The sequence below is a fragment of the Palaemon carinicauda genome, chromosome 22, assembly GCF_036898095.1.
Source record: "Palaemon carinicauda isolate YSFRI2023 chromosome 22, ASM3689809v2, whole genome shotgun sequence".
Taxonomy (NCBI): domain Eukaryota; kingdom Metazoa; phylum Arthropoda; class Malacostraca; order Decapoda; family Palaemonidae; genus Palaemon; species Palaemon carinicauda.
Window position 1 is genome coordinate 7,128,952 of NC_090746.1, and position 16,127 is coordinate 7,145,078.

Below are 16,127 nucleotides of genomic sequence, written 5' to 3' on the forward strand. Positions count from 1 at the left end.
CACACCCATTCTTCCTCCGGCGAAACGCTTCTCCTAAACTTTCTCCTGGGGGATCTAGAACGTCTACTTACGTGGCGGGATCTTGAATGGGACCGCGAGCAAGATAGCCTCCTGCGGGACCTATCTCGCCGTCTCCTATGGTCCCTCGGGGCTCCGTCTTCCGAGGAGTAGGAGTAAGCCTCGACCGAGGAGCCCGAGGACCTGTAGGACCTTGCTGAAGGGCCTGAATCGCACCACGTTGCTGGTGGTTCTACATGATGTTCGGTCGGCGACAAAGGCTCCATGAAGTCAGCCGGGAACGTAGCTGAAGGCGTTGGAAGGGAGCAGGGGAGCTCCTCGCTGGGGAACCAGGTCTCAAACTCTTCTTATGTCCTCAGGGGAGACCTGAAGGGTGTCTTCGGAGGCGCCCCTCCGAGGGTGTCTGACGGCAGCGAGTCCTCCTTCTCGGCGGCACCCTCGACTGCTGACGCACCTGAAAAACCTGCCCAAGAGGCGGGAGAAGAGACTGCAGCAGTTTTACACCACATCGGATTGTCCGACGAGACGGGACCTGCTTTCACCAGGCCTTCGTCCCCCGGATACACACCCGCCCCTCCCTCAGGCCCCCCACTTGCCTGGATCGAAGACACAATCCCACTGTCAGGTAAATCAGACTCCTGGGGAAGGACCACAGGCTGCTTTCCCGCAACAGACTTACCTCGACCCCTACACTGGGTAAGGGAAGATGGGAGAGAGAGTCTGTCCGACGGGACGCCGGGCGAAGCGAGAGGCGAAGATACACTGGTCTTCCTAGGAGAACGTCGAGAGGCCTTCTTCTTCTTAGTGCCGTATCGCACCCACTGCACTTCATTCCAGGACTCGCACTCCAGACACGTGGCTGTGGGGGAACACACACTGCCCCTACACGAAGAACACAAGGAGTGCGGGTCAACTTCGGGCTTAGAGAGGAAAGCGCCACACGATTTGCCAACCACAGGCCCAGGGCAACGACGGAGATGCTCCATAACGCACTAGTAAGACACCGCGAGACACAGGAACACAGAGGGAAAGGATAAGGAAGCACACAAAGGGACCACGTGGGGACCGCATGAGACACAAAGGGTCGCACTGGGTTAAGAGAGAGCGTCGGGATGTTAACGCCGACGCGACCAAAAACTTACTGGAGATCGAGACCTGAGCAAGCATGCTCTCTAACCCCGGGTCGTCTCTGAGTGCGTATCACTCCGCCAGAGATTACCCCGCATAGAAAACAGGAGTAGGGTAAACTACACAAAATTCTGGTCGGATGGGAGGAGATCCCAGATACTCCTAAGAAAGTAGTTTGAGGTAAGTACTCCGTGTTGGAACAAGCTAAAGTTAAAGATAACATAATGAAATAAACTAAAATGTAGTTGTGATGGACAGTGTGAAGCTATGGATCTTTCAAATATATGTTAGAAGGTCATCTGCTAACAAAGATCTTGGAATTCCAAATGAATGATGACATCACACTGAAAAATGTTGGATTTCAATTGAGGCAGGTGAGACTGACAAAGTTACCTTTGTCAATTTCTTAATGAAAAGCACTGGAATAAGAAAAGGATTACTATTATTATTATTATTTGCTAAGCTTCAACTCTAGTTGAAAAATGATATTTTAATTATAAAATAAATTTTTGAATATACTTACCCGGTGAATATATAATAGCTGCAACTCTGCGGCTCGACAGACAACATACTTAAAAAACTCGCGAGCGATCGCTATGCAGGTTGCGGGTGTGCCCACCAGCGCCAACTGTCGGCCAGATACCACTCTCGAATGTAAACAAAACCTTCAATTCTTCTCGTCCCGCTGCGTCTCTATTGGGAAGGAAGGGAGGGTCATTTAATTTATATATTCACCGGGTAAGTATATTCAAAAATTTATTTTATGATTAAAATATCATTTTTAAATATTTAACTTAGCCGGTGAATATATAATAGCTGATTCACACCCAAGGAGGTGGGTAGAGACCAGAGTTAAAAATGTTTACAGCGTATAAGCTAAGAGTTTTTTCATTTTGACAGTTATCAATATAACAAAACCAAAATAAATAGGTACCTGGTAAGGAAGTCGACTTAGACGATTAGGCTACTCTGCCTTGTAAGTCTGTCTTCCTCACGGAGCCCAGCGATCCTCTTAGGATGCTGACAGACTCCCAGGAGCTGAAGTATCAAGGGCTGCAACCCATACAACAGGACCTCATCAAACCCCTAATCTGGGCGCTCTCAAGAAATGACTTTGACCACCCGCCAAATCAACCAGGATGCGAAAGGCTTCTTAGCCTTCCGAACAACCCATAAAAACAATATTAAAAAACATTTCAAGAGACAGATTAAAAGGATATGGAATTAGGGAATTGTAGTGGTTGAGCCCTCACCCACTACTGCACTCGCTGCTACGAATGGACCCAGTGTGTAGCAGTTCTCGTAAAGAGTCTGGACATCTTTCAAATAAAATGACGCGAACACTGACTTGCTTCTCCAAAAGGTCACGTCCATGATACTTTGCAGAGATCTATTTTGCTTAAAGGCCACGGAAGTTGCTACAGCTCTAACCTCGTGCGTCTTAACCTTAAGCAAAGATCGGTCTTCCTCACTCAAGTGTGAATGAGCTTCTCGTATTAACAATCTGATAAAATATGACAAAGCATTCTTTGACATAGGCAAGGATGGTTTCTTAACCGAACACCATAACGCTTCAGATTTACCTCGTAAAGGCTTAGTACGAGCTAAGTAGAACTTAAGAGCTCTAACAGGGCATAGTACTCTCTCTAGTTCATTGCCTACGATCTCTGATAAGCTAGGAATATCAAAAGATTTAGGCCAAGGACGAGAAGGCAGCTCATTCTTGGCTAGGAAACCAAGCTGAAGAGAACAAGTGGCTTTGAAAAACCGATGTTCTTGCTGAAGGCATGAAGCTCACTGACTCTTTTAGCCGAGGCCAAGCACACCAGGAAAAGAGTCTTAAGAGTGAGATCTTTCAGGGAGGCTGAATGTAAAGGCTCAAACCTGTCTGACATGAGGAATCTTAGGACCACGTCTAAATTCCACCCAGGCATAGCCAAACGACGTTCCTTAGAGGTCTCAAAAGACTTAAGGAGGTCTTGCAGATCTTTATTGTTGGAAAGATCTAAGCCTCTATGCCGGAAGACCGAGGCCAACATGCTTCTGTAGCCCTTGATCGTGGGAGCTGAAAGGGAGCGAACTTTTCTCAGGTATAAGAGAAAATCGGCGATTTGGGCTACAGAGGTACTGGACGAGGATACGGATACTGACTTGCACCAGTCTCGGAAGATTTCCCACTTCGATTGGTAAACTCTAATGGTAGAAGCTCTCCTCGCTCTTGCAATCGCACTGGCTGCCTCCTTCGAAAAGCCTCTAGCTCTCGAGAGTCTTTCGATAGTCTGAAGGCAGTCAGACGAAGAGCGTGGAGGCTTTGGTGTACCTTCTTTACGTGTGGCTGACGTAAAAGGTCTACTCTTAGAGGAAGACTTCTGGGAAAGTCTACCAGCCATCGAAGTACCTCGGTGAACCATTCTCTCGCGGGCCAGAGGGGAGCAACTAACGTCAACCTTGTCCCTTCGTGAGAGGCGAATTTCTGCAGTACCTTGTTGACAATCTTGAATGGTGGGAATGCGTAAAGATCTAGATGTGACCAATCTAGGAGAAAGGCATCTATATGTATTGCTGCTGGGTCTGGGACTGGAGAGCAATAGATTGGAAGCCTCTTGGTCAACGAGGTTGCAAAGAGATCTATGGTGGGTTGACCCCAAGTCGCCCAAAGTCTCTTGCACACATCCTTGTGGAGGGTCCATTCGGTTGGAATTACTTGACCTTTCCGACTGAGACAATCTGCTAGAACGTTCAAGTCGCCCTGGATAAACCTTGTTACCAGGGAGATTCCTCGATCTCTTGACCAGATGAGCAGGTCCCTTGCGATCTCGTACAGAGTCAGTGAGTGGGTACCTCCCTGTTTGGAAATGTACGCCAAGGCTGTGGTGTTGTCCGAGTTGACTTCCACCACCTTGCCTCGAAGGAGACTCTCGAAGCTTATCAAGGCCAGGTGAACTGCCAAAAGCTCCTTGCTGTTGATATGCATGCTCCTCTGACTCGAGTTCCACAGACCTGAGCATTCCCGACCGTCCAGTGTCGCACCCCAGCCCAAGTCCGATGCGTCTGAGAAGAGAACGTGGTTGGGTTTCTGAACTGCTAGGGGAAGCCCCTCTCGTAGACTGATATTGTCTTTCCACCAAGTCAGACAAGTCTTTATCGTTTCGGAAATCGGGATCGAGACCGCCTCTAGCGTCTTGTCCTTTTTCCAGTGAAAAGCTAGATGGAATTGTAGAGGTCGGAGGTGTAGCCTTCCTAGCGAGACAAATTGCTCCAGGGATGATAGTGTTCCTACCAGACTCATCCAATTCCTGACTGAGCAACGTTCTCTCTTCAACATCTTTTGGATGACGAGCAGGGCTTGATCTATTCTGGGGGCCGACGGAAAAGCCCGAAAAACTGGACTGCGAATCTCCATCCCTAAATACAGAATAGTTTGGGATGGGATCAGCTGGGACTTTTCCAAGTTGACCAGGAGTCCTAATTCCTTGGTCAGATCTAGAGTCCAATTGAGATCCTTCAGACAGCGATGACTGGATGAGGCTCTGAGAAGCCAGTCGTCCAAATAAAGGGAGGCTCGGATGCCCGATAAATGGAGGAATTTTGCCACATTCCTCATAAGCCTCGTAAACACGAGAGGAGCAGTGCTTAGGCCAAAGCACAGGGCCCGAAACTGGTACACTACATCGTCGAAGACGAATCTCAGAAAAGGTTGGGAATCTGAGTGAATGGGGATGTGGAAGTAAGCGTCCCTTAGGTCGAGAGAGACCATCCAGTCTCCCTTTCTGACCGCTGCTAAGACTGACTTTGTGGTCTCCATGGTGAACTTTGTCTTTGTGACAAAGACATTCAGAGCACTGACGTCTAGCACCGGTCTCCAACCTCCTGTCTTCTTTGGTACTAGGAAGAGACGGTTGTAAAACCCCGGTGATTGAAGGTCCGAGACTTTGACCACCGCTCCCTTCTCTAGCAAAAGAGACACTTCTAGTTTCAGGGCTTGTCTCTTTGCTTCCTCTCGGTACCTGGGAGAGAGATCGATGGGGGACGTCGCTAGAGGAGGTTTGCGTACAAATGGGATTTTGTACCCCTCTCTGAGCAACTTCACAGACTGTTGATCTGCGCCTCTCTTCTCCCAGGCTTGCCAGAAGTTTTTGAGTCTGGCACCTACTGCTGTCTGAAGCTGCGGGCAGTCAGACTCTGCCCCGCGAGGACTTGGATCCTTTCCTCTTTCCTCTCTTCCCTTCGGCACGAGCACTTCCCCTGCTGGGGGCTCTGCCACGAAAGGGCGGAATAAACCTGGACGCTGGAGTGTCTATCCTAGGTCTAGCAGACAAGGCAGACAAAGGGGGAACTTTGCGAGCCGAGGACGCAACCAAATCATGGGTGTCCTTCTGCACTAGAGACAAGGCTATTTCCTTAACTAAAAGTTCAGGAAACAAGAACTTAGACAAAGGGGCAAAGAGTAGCTCAGATCGTTGACAGGGCGTCACTCCTGCTGACAGAAAAGAGCACAGAGACTCTCGTTTCTTTAGGACTCCTGACGTAAACGAGGCGGCAAGCTCGTTGGATCCATCGCAGACGGCCTTGTCCATGCAGGACATAATGAGTAAGGAGACATCCCTATCGGCTGATGAGATTTTCCTACTCAAGGCTCCCAAACACCAGTCAAGGAAGTTAAAAACTTCAAAAGCCCTAAAGATGCCTTTAAGTAGATGGTCCAGGTCTGAGGATGACCAACTAATCTTCGAGCGTCTCATGGCAAGGCGGCGGGGAGAGTCTACAAGACTTGAGAAGTCGCCCTGGGCAGAGGCAGGAACTCCCAAGCCGAGAACTTCTCCCGTGGCATACCAGACGCTCGATCTAGACGAGAGTTTAGATGGGGGGAAGGCAAAGGCCGTCTTCCCTAAACTCCTCTTGGTTTCCAACCAATCGCCTAACAGCCGTAAAGCTCTCTTGGATGAGCGAGAGAAAACGAGTTTTGTAAAGGCTGGCATGGCAGCAGGAACGCCTAAAACAAACTCAGACGGCGGCGAACGAGGAGCCACAGAGTTAAAGTGTTCAGGGAACAACTCTTTAAAAACAAGCATGACTTTTTTAAAGTCCATAGAAGGTGGAACTGTTCTAGGCTCATCTAAATCTGAAGGCTGATCCTCAGGCTGAGGTTCAGCAACGTCCTCATCCGAAAGTTCCTCATCTGATAACTGATGAGAAACAAGCAAAGGGGTAGGCAATGTTTGACCCGCAGCGTCCGGCCGCACTGGTGCATAAGTGACGGAGCAGGACGCAGCGTCCTGAAACTGCTGAACAGTCTGGGAACTGTCAACAACAACAGGTGCGCGAGGACGCACAGCGTCCACCCGAGACTGTTCAGACCGTCTGGGTTGTGCAGTCAACACCACACTGGGTTGCGGAGGTTGACGCACCGCGTCAAAACAAGTCAACTCTGATGGTTGGTGAACGTCCTGAACGTCACCAGTCGCATCAGTGAGTTGCCTAACGTCCACGTGCGCCTGGAAATCCACACGGGACCGCATTGGGTGAGGAACAACCCCAACTGGTTGACGTGAGAAATCTACATCAACGTCAACAGGACGCCCAACAGAACGCTTGGATGGCTGACGGCCAGTATCTCCATGAGATAAACGGCTAGGTTCAACGGAAACCTTCTCTGTGTTGTAGTCTTCCATAAGGGACGCAAGCTTAGACTGCATGTCCTCCAGTATAACCCATTTAGGGTCTACGGAAACGGGTGCGGTAACAGACGGGGTTAGCGTCTGAGACGGCACAACTTTGCCTTGCTTAGGCGGCGAGCAGTCATCCGATGACGGCAACGGGTCCGAACTGTCCCAGTGACTACATACGGGACGTTGGACTTGTCCTGAAGGGACCGACTTGCGTTTCAAAGGCCTAGAGACCTTGCTCCATGGTTTCTTGCGTGAAACGCCTTCGGACGACGAGGTAAAAATGGGCTCTCTTGTCTTATGGTAGGGGCGATCTTGACGAGATACGCCTGATACCAAAGAGGGAACGTCTGTTCGCTGATCAAGGCCTCTCGAACCCATAAGTCGTACGACATTGCTTCTCCCCTGGGCTTGGGAGCTTGCAAGAGGTCCCGGACTAGGTGAACGACAGGCACGAACAGACGAACCCTCGGTCGCAACACTGTTCACAACACTTTGCGTAACACTAATCACTTTCCCACTTTCCGTCGTGGCACTTTGGCACTTGAGTTCCTTCACGTCAGCCATGAGTTGATTACGGTCACTTGCTAACGCCTCAACTCTCTCCCCCAAGGCATGAATAGCACGCAACATGTCTTGCATAGACGGTTCCTGAGTGCTAGGAGGGGGGTTAGGAACAACCACTACAGGGGAAGGATTAGGTTCAGGGGCATGTAGAGAGGAAAAATCTACGGACCTAGATGAACTTCTCCTTACCCTATCTCTCTCTAGTCTGCGTGTATATTTATCAAATTCGATCCAATCGAATTCCGAAAGGCCCACGCATTCCTCACACCGATCTCCCAATTGAAATGTTTTACCCCGACAATTGGAACAAACAGTATGAGGGTCGAGAGAAGCCTTTGGAAGACGCCTACTACAGTCCCTAGCATTACACTTTCGAAACATAGGTACTTGAGAAGGGTCAGCCATTTTGAATTAGTCAAAGAAAATTCCAAAAACAATCCAAGTCATCAACAAATAATCCGATTCAAAAAAGAGTTCAAGAGTTTATGTTGAGGAAAAACACCTGTACTGCGAAAGCTCAAACCAAATTAAAGTACTTCACCAAATATGATGGGAAAACTCCAGGTTCTACAGCGAGTAAAAGTACGTCTTGTTGTCAACGTCGACAGAGAAGAATTGAAGGTTTTGTTTACATTCGAGAGTGGTATCTGGCCGACAGTTGGCGCTGGTGGGCACACCCGCAACCTGCATAGCGATCGCTCGCGAGTTTTTTAAGTATGTTGTCTGTCGAGCCGCAGAGTTGCAGCTATTATATATTCACCGGCTAAGTTAAATATTTAAAAATCAGGATGCTATAGGCCCAGGGGCTCCAACAGGGAAAATAGGCCAGTGAGGAAAGGAAACAAGGAAAAATAAAATATTTCAAGAATAGTAACATTGAAATATAAATATAAACTATAAAAACTTTAACAAAGCAAGAAAAGAAATAAGATAAAATAGTGTTCCCGAGTGTACCCTCAAGCAAGAGAATTCTAACCCAAGACAGTGGAAGACCAAGGTACAGAGGCTATGACACTACCCAAGATTAGACAATAAAGGTTTGATTTTGGAGTGTCCTTCTCCTAGAAGAGCTGCTAACCATAGCTAAAATGTCTCTTCTACCCTTACCAAGAGGAAAGTGGCCACTGAACAATGATAGGGAAGTACTCCCTTGTGTGAAGAAGAATAGTTTGGTAATCTCATTGTTGTCAAGTGTGTGAGGACAGAGGAGAAAATGTAAAGAATATGCCAGACTATTCGGTGTATGTGTAGGCAAAGGGAAAATGAACCGTAACCAGCGAAATGAATCCAATGAAGTACTGTCTGACCAGTCAACATACATATACATATACCAAAGGCACTTCCCCCAATTTTGGGGGGTAGCCGACAACAACAAGAAACAAAACAAAAAAGGGGACCTCTACTCTCTACGTTCCTCCAGCCTAACCAGGGACCCAGCCGAGTTCAGCTGGTACTGCTAGGGTGCCACAGCCCAACCTCCCACATTTCCACCACAGATGAAGCTTCATACTGCTGAGTCCCCTACTGCTGCTACCTCCGCGGTCATCTAAGGCACCGGAGGAAGCAGCAGGGACTACCGGAACTGCGTCACAATCTCTCGCCATTCATTCCTATTTCTAGCACGCTCTCTTGCCTCTCTCACATCTATCCTCCTATCACCCAGAGCTTTCTTCACACCATCCATCCACCCAAACCTCGACCTTCCTCTTGTACTTCTCCCATCAACTCTTGCATTCATCACCTTCTTTAGCAGACAGCCATTTTCCATTCTCTCAACATGGCCAAACCACCTCAACACATTCATATCCACTCTAGCCGCTAACTCATTTCTTACACCCGTTCTCACCCTCACCACTTCGTTCCTAACCCTATCTACTCGAGATACACCAGCCATACTCCTCAGACACTTCATCTCAAACACATTCAATTTCTGTCTCTCCATCACTTTCATTCCCCACAACTCCGATCCATACATCACAGTTGGCACAATCACTTTCTCATATAGAACTCTCTTTACATTCATGCCCAACCCTCTATTTTTTACTACTCCCTTAACTGCCCCCAACACTTTGCAACCTTCATTCACTCTCTGACGTACATCTGCTTCCACTCCACCATTTGCTGCAACAACAGACCCCAAGTACTTAAACTGATCCACCTCCTCAAGTAACTCTCCATTCAACATGACATTCAACCTTGCACCACCTTCCCTTCTCGTACATCTCACAACCTTACTCTTACCCACATTAACTCTCAACTTCCTTCTCTCACACACCCTTCCAAATTCTGTCACTAGTCGGTCAAGCTTCTCTTCTGTGTCTGCTACCAGTACAGTATCATTCGCAAACAACAACTGATTTACCTCCCATTCATGATCATTCTCGCCTACCAGTTTTAATCCTCGACCAAGCACTCGAGCATTCACCTCTCTCACCACTCCATCAACATACAAGTTAAACAACCACGGAGACATCACACATCCCTGTCTCAGCCCCACTCTCACCGGAAACCAATCGCTCACTTCATTTCCTATTCTAACACATGCTTTACTACCATCGTAGAAACTTTTCACTGCTTGCAACAACCTTCCACCAACTCCATATAACCTCATCACATTCCACATTGCTTCCCTATCAACTCTATCATATGCTTTCTCCAGATCCATAAAAGCAACATACACCTCCTTACCTTTTGCTAAATATTTCTCGCATATCTGCCTAACTGTAAAAATCTGATTCATACAACCCCTACCTCTTCTAAAACCACCCTGTACTTCCAAGATTGCATTCTCTGTTTTATCCTTAATCCTATTAATCAGTACTCTACCATACACTTTTCCAACTACACTCAACAAACTAATACCTCTTGAATTACAACACTCATGCACATCTCCCTTACCCTTATATAGTGGTACAATACATGCACAGACCCAATCTACTGGTACCATTGACAACACAAAACACACCATCCATACCAGATGCTTTTCCTACTCTCGTTTCATCTAGTGCTCTCCTCACTTCCTCTATTGTAATCTCTCTCATATTCTCATCTCCCATCACTGGCACCTCAACACCTGGAACAGCAATTATATCTGCCTCCCTATCATCCTCAACATTCAGCAAACTTTCAAAATATTCCCCCCACCTTTTCCTTGCCTCCTCTCCTTTTAACAACCTTCCATTTCCATCTTTCACTGTCTCTTCAACTCTTGCGCCGGCCTTCCTTACTCTCTTCACTTCTTTCCAAAACTTCTTATTCTCTTCATATGACTGACCTAGTCCCTGACCCCACCTCAGGTCAGCTGCCCTCTTTGCCTCACGTACCTTGCGCTTTACTTCCACCTTTTGCTCTCTATATTTTTCATACTTCTCTATACTATTACTCTGCAGCCATTCTTCAAAAGCCCTCTTTTTCTCTTCCACTTTTACCTTCACTCCTTCATTCCACCATTCACTGCCCTTCCTCATGCTGCCTCCAACAACCTTCTTGCCACATACATCACTTGCAATCCCAACAAAATTTTCTTTTGCTAACTTCCACTCCTCCTCTAAATTACCAGTTTCTCTTACTCTCACTTCGTCATATGCCATTTTCAACCTTTCCTGATATTGACTTTTTACCCCCGGTTTTATTAGCTCTTCAACCCTCACTAGCTCCCTTTTACATCCACCTACTCTATTCCCCCACTCTTTTGCTACAACTAATTTTCCTTCCACCAAAAAATGATCAGACATACCGTTAGCCATACCCCTAAACACGTGCACGTCTTTCAATCTTCCAAACATTCTTTTAGTTATCAACACATAATCCATTAATGCCCTTTCTACTACTCTTCCATTTGCCACTCTTACCCATGTATACTTGTTTTTATCTTTCTTTTTAAAAAAGCTAGCACTTATTACCATTTCTTGTTCAACACACATATCTACCAGTCTCTCACCACTCTCATTTTCACCTGGTACGCCATACTTCCCAATGACAACTTCTACCTCTCCAGCGCCCACTCTAGCATTTAAGTCACCCATAACAACTACATAATTCCTTCTACCCAGTCCTTGTACACACCTAGTTAATTCATTCCAGAACTCATTCCGCTCTTCTTCACTTTTCTCACTACCTGGCCCATACGCACTGACAAACGCCCAACATTCCCTACCCAACCTAACCCTTACCCACATCAACCTAGATGATATCTCCTTCCATTCCACTACTTTACCTGTCATCCAATCACTCAGCAATAAAGCCACACCCTCTCTCGCTCTTCCCCTTTCAATCCCAGACACTCTACCAGACATTTCACCAAACATCACTTCACCCTTTCCTTTCATCTTTGTCTCACACAAGGCCAATACATCCATCCTTCTACTTCTAAACATACTTCCAATCTCACATCTTTTACTCTCTATCGTACTACATCCACGCACATTCAAACACCCCAAAACTAGAGTGCGGGGAGCAGTCACTCTCCCCCCAGCTCCATCTCTTTGCTGCTGTCTCGCAGGATTTTTTATACAGGAGAGGGGGTTCCCAGCCCCCTCGTCCCGTCCCTTTTAGTCGCCTCTTACGACACGCAGGGATGACGTTGGCGCTATTCTAATTGTTTTATGCCCCCGCGGCCACAGGGGGCTAAGGACCCCATAACTATCTAGCGGTAGTATCTCAACCGGTGGCTGGTGCCTTGGCCAACCTACAATCCATCATAATGTTCATTAACTTTATGTTATCTTCCTCCTTTATTTGGATGTGAAAATAACTTTCTCCTCTCCCTTTCTCTCACTCTCTCTCCTATCTTAAGCATTTTTCATTTAGCATCCCCTCAGATCTACTGTAGATAATTTGTTCCTCTCTTCTCCATGATCTCTAGGATCTTTCTAAAAGTCTTTGTCTAGCTACCTTCATATTCCTAGCTTTCTGAATAAATGCTCCCCTTCCCTTCTTTAGCATGTCTAAATTCTCCAGCTCTGACTATTTTCCAGTCACTGAGGACCACATCTCGGTCACTTTACTTTTGATATATTTCCAACTCTCTCTACCCATCCTATATTCACACCTTATAATTTCCTATATCATTACCATGTTTATGCAATAGGTATTAAAGGTTCTTGTTCTCTCTACAAATAAAACACTTATTTCCAAGAAGTTTAGCATTCCTTTTCCACTTTATTTGGGTTTCTGCTCTTCTTTTACTAATAGCCCAATTAGTACATGTTTCATTGCCCAGTTTGTACCTCCATTATGAAAAATGTTAATTTCTACTTCTTCAAAGACCTGCTATTGTGCCTCACACAGATTTCAACTTCCCTTACACCTTTTGAGCATCATATTGTTTTTCCCTAAAGCAGTCCTGAGCACCTCATGGCACCATCTGTTACACTTAGCGCACAGTACAGTACTAACTTCACCAAAATACTTTCTCAAAACATTCACATGGCAGAAAGGGTTGCGGTGGCCTGGTGGTAGTGTCCTTGTCTGGTGACTGCCAGACTGGGGTTTGAGTCCCACGCAAACTCATTAGTTCCTTTAGACGCTGCAATCTCACCATCCTTGTGAGCTAAGGATGGGGGGTTTGGGGGAGTCTATAAGTCTATCTGCCGAATCCTCTGCAGCCACTGCCTGGCCCTCCTTGGTCCTAGCTTGGGTGGATAGGGGGCTTGGGCGCTGATCATATGTAATATGGTCAGTCTCTAGGGCATTGTCCTGCTTGATGGGGCAATGTCACTGACCCTTGCCTCTGCCATTCATGAGCGGCCTTTAAATCTTTAAAGTTCTGACTTCACTTTTTCCTTTTGCTCTCTTTACAGTCAACAAAAGTCTTGATATTACAAGGATTGATTAAACGACAATTCACCTGATTTTAATTTGAGTAGAATATCGCGTAATTTACTTCTTCACATTCTGGGAAATGTTAGGAATTTTGTTGTCCTTTAACATTTACTAAAACAATTCTTCTGTCTTTGTCTTGTTGGTTATTGAAAATGTTCACCCAGTTCTTAATTTCTCAGAACACCTTTATAGCTTTGGATAAGTTCATCCTATTTTTCATCCATTTTATCAATACCATTGTAAGATAAGTGTGCCTCTTTCTATTATAAAAAAAATGAAGATGTACCTTTATTTATTTCTTAATAGTAAACATATAAATTAGTAACAATGTTAAGATCAATGCAAAATTTACCAGAACAGCAAGACCGTCTTTTTAGGTTGATCTGGATTTTCAATTCACACATTAAGCCTTCAACAGATGTTATTACACCTGCAATAGTGAATGACTCCTAGCATTGAATAACATCAAGATTGGGGTTGGTATCAGAGGCTGTTCAAACCCCAGGCAGGTGTAGGTTGCCTTGAGACACCAAATTAACCCCAGTAAAGGTAGAAGAAAGTCAACTTACTCGTAATCTTAAGATAATCAAGAGCAGTGTATTTTAACAAATTATGATCTTCAAAATCAATATCTTATGGGTCAAGATAAATTAAATAATTTAAAATTTGTTAAAATACATCACGCATGCTAACATTACTACATTGCAAATTATATGTAAAGCGAGTCCCTAGATAAGAACTTTTGACTTTAGAACTTTCAAAGGTAAGAAACTGTGTATGCAATAAGAAAAATATTTGAATAAGGATAAAAGAGAATAAAAATTAACAAATTAGTTCTACAAGTATTCTATATGTAGAAATAGCTGCAGCAGTTCTTGATACATATGTAGGATAGCTCATTAAAGGTTTAAAGGCTATTCATGAGTGGCAGAGACAGGGGACAGTGACAATGCCCTATCAAGCAGGACAATGCCCTAGAGATTGATCATATTACATATGATCAGCATCCAAGACCCCTCTCCACCCAAGCTACGACCAATGAGGCCCAGGCAATGGCTGCTGATGACTCAGCAGATAGACCTATAGGCTCCTCCAAAAACCCCACCCTTAGCTCACAAGGATGGTGAGGTTGCGGCGACCAAAGAAACTAACAAGTTTAAGCAGGAATCCAACCCCAGCGTGGCGATCGTCTAGCAAGGACGCTTCCACAAGGCCACCACAACCCTAGTTAGCAATATCAGCTGACTAAAAATAATGGAGACTTATGGGTTGGTGTTATGAGCTGGGTACTTCAAGTTGGTTATATTGAACTTAAGAACTTTTCAATTTAAGAACTCACTCTTGGAATGTACTTATGTAAAAGGATGTACTGTTGTGTTTAAGTTGGTTGGGGGAGCGGGTTATGCTGGATAAATTTTCTTCCTTCTGCTCCTCATCCTTTTCTATTCTTTTAACTTATTATTTTTTAATCATACATGTACATACACCCTCAGTATTCACTGACAAAGATTAGTAAAAGCAATGGAAGTAGTGGAAAGGTTCAGTTATGGTGCAATAATTTTTACTGTTTCTGTCCAGTTTCTTGTTTATTTCATTAGGAAATTTCTTTTCTTTAAAAGGTTTTGTTCTCTAAGATGTACTTTGAAAAACTTTCATGTACATTATATCAATTGTTAGATCCTCTGAAGTTGGTTGGTGCCTTTATTAGTTTGGAATAATTTTCAGTTGGCTAAAATATTCATACCCATTTATCTCCTATGATGGGTCATTATTCCACTGATTACCATAAAATCTGTTGCGCACCTTGACATACTCACATAATAGTGGTTGCCTCTTGCAGGATAGCTGCTAAAAGGGTATCCTATGTAAAATAAAATTAAAATTTCCTTAGTAGCCTACTATGTGGTCTAAGAAGCAAAAAGGAGGCTAGGAGAGGAACCAAAGGATGTATCACAGCGAAGAAGATGATAAGACAGACACCATCTTAAATAAAAATAATGATAAAATCTAAAAAGAATCTGAAATAAAAAAATCTAAAGAAATTAATAAAGAATACAGTAAGTGAAGCAAGACACCAAATATCTGTACTGTACTGGGAATTTAAGAGATAACAAGGATTGCACTTCAGTTGAAGGAAATATTGCATTCCTCTAGGGTATGATAAAGTAAGATCATATTCTATTCTAAAATTTCATCTACATGATCAATTAAAATCATGGTACAGTGTCCAGTACATGGTGTTTTGTCTTTGAGCAAGCATATTAATATTTAGAATACTAATTTGTACAATCTACATTTTTAAATTTGAAGTAAAGCAGGGATAACGTCGCACTTACTTGACCCGCATTCCAGAGTTCATCGTGAGTTTTGCCTTCGTGGAATAGTTCTCTTGAGTATACGTACCGCCTATTGTCTAACCTGTGATAATAGATAATTTTGAATTGTGTTTATCAGTAAACATGATATTTACATTCACAAGACTGCTTGCTTATCTATGCTATATAACATCCTGATGACACATTTCAATTCAATATTTCTAAAACCACATCCTAGCATATCAACCAATGTTATTTTGAGCTATATTTGAACTGCTGTCACACCATGCAGTCATTAAAGAGCAGGCTACAATTTGTGAAATGTCTCTCAGAGAAACTCTCTTACGTAGTGCACTTTTATGGTAATAAAGTAAGAAAAAATCATAGTCTAGTTTGTACATATGATCTAATTACAGTAACACTCAAATTCAATTAATTACAAGCCTAAAAGATATCAAACTTAATAGCATAAATTTCCAACATTTGTAGCAGGCTAATTCATTTTGACCAGGAAACTAGAAAATAGCTATCTATGCTATGCAAAACCAAAAGCTCTCCTACCAATAATATCCATCAAATGCAAAGAAACACGACCTATGATACAAATACT

The 16,127-nt window shown here is 44.5% G+C and overlaps 1 protein-coding gene across 3 annotated transcripts in view; it reads right to left on the minus strand.

The window, feature by feature from the left end:
• The window catches only part of LOC137616310 (deoxyribodipyrimidine photo-lyase-like), a 107,680-nt gene that overhangs the window by 19,902 nt on the left and 71,651 nt on the right, over positions 1 to 16,127 (minus strand). For all 3 annotated transcript variants that reach the window (XM_068345956.1, XM_068345958.1, XM_068345957.1), the window contains exon 9: positions 15,539 to 15,620. In XM_068345956.1, coding sequence (XP_068202057.1) covers positions 15,539 to 15,620 — 82 coding nt within the window. The remainder of the gene's footprint in view (positions 1 to 15,538; positions 15,621 to 16,127) is intronic.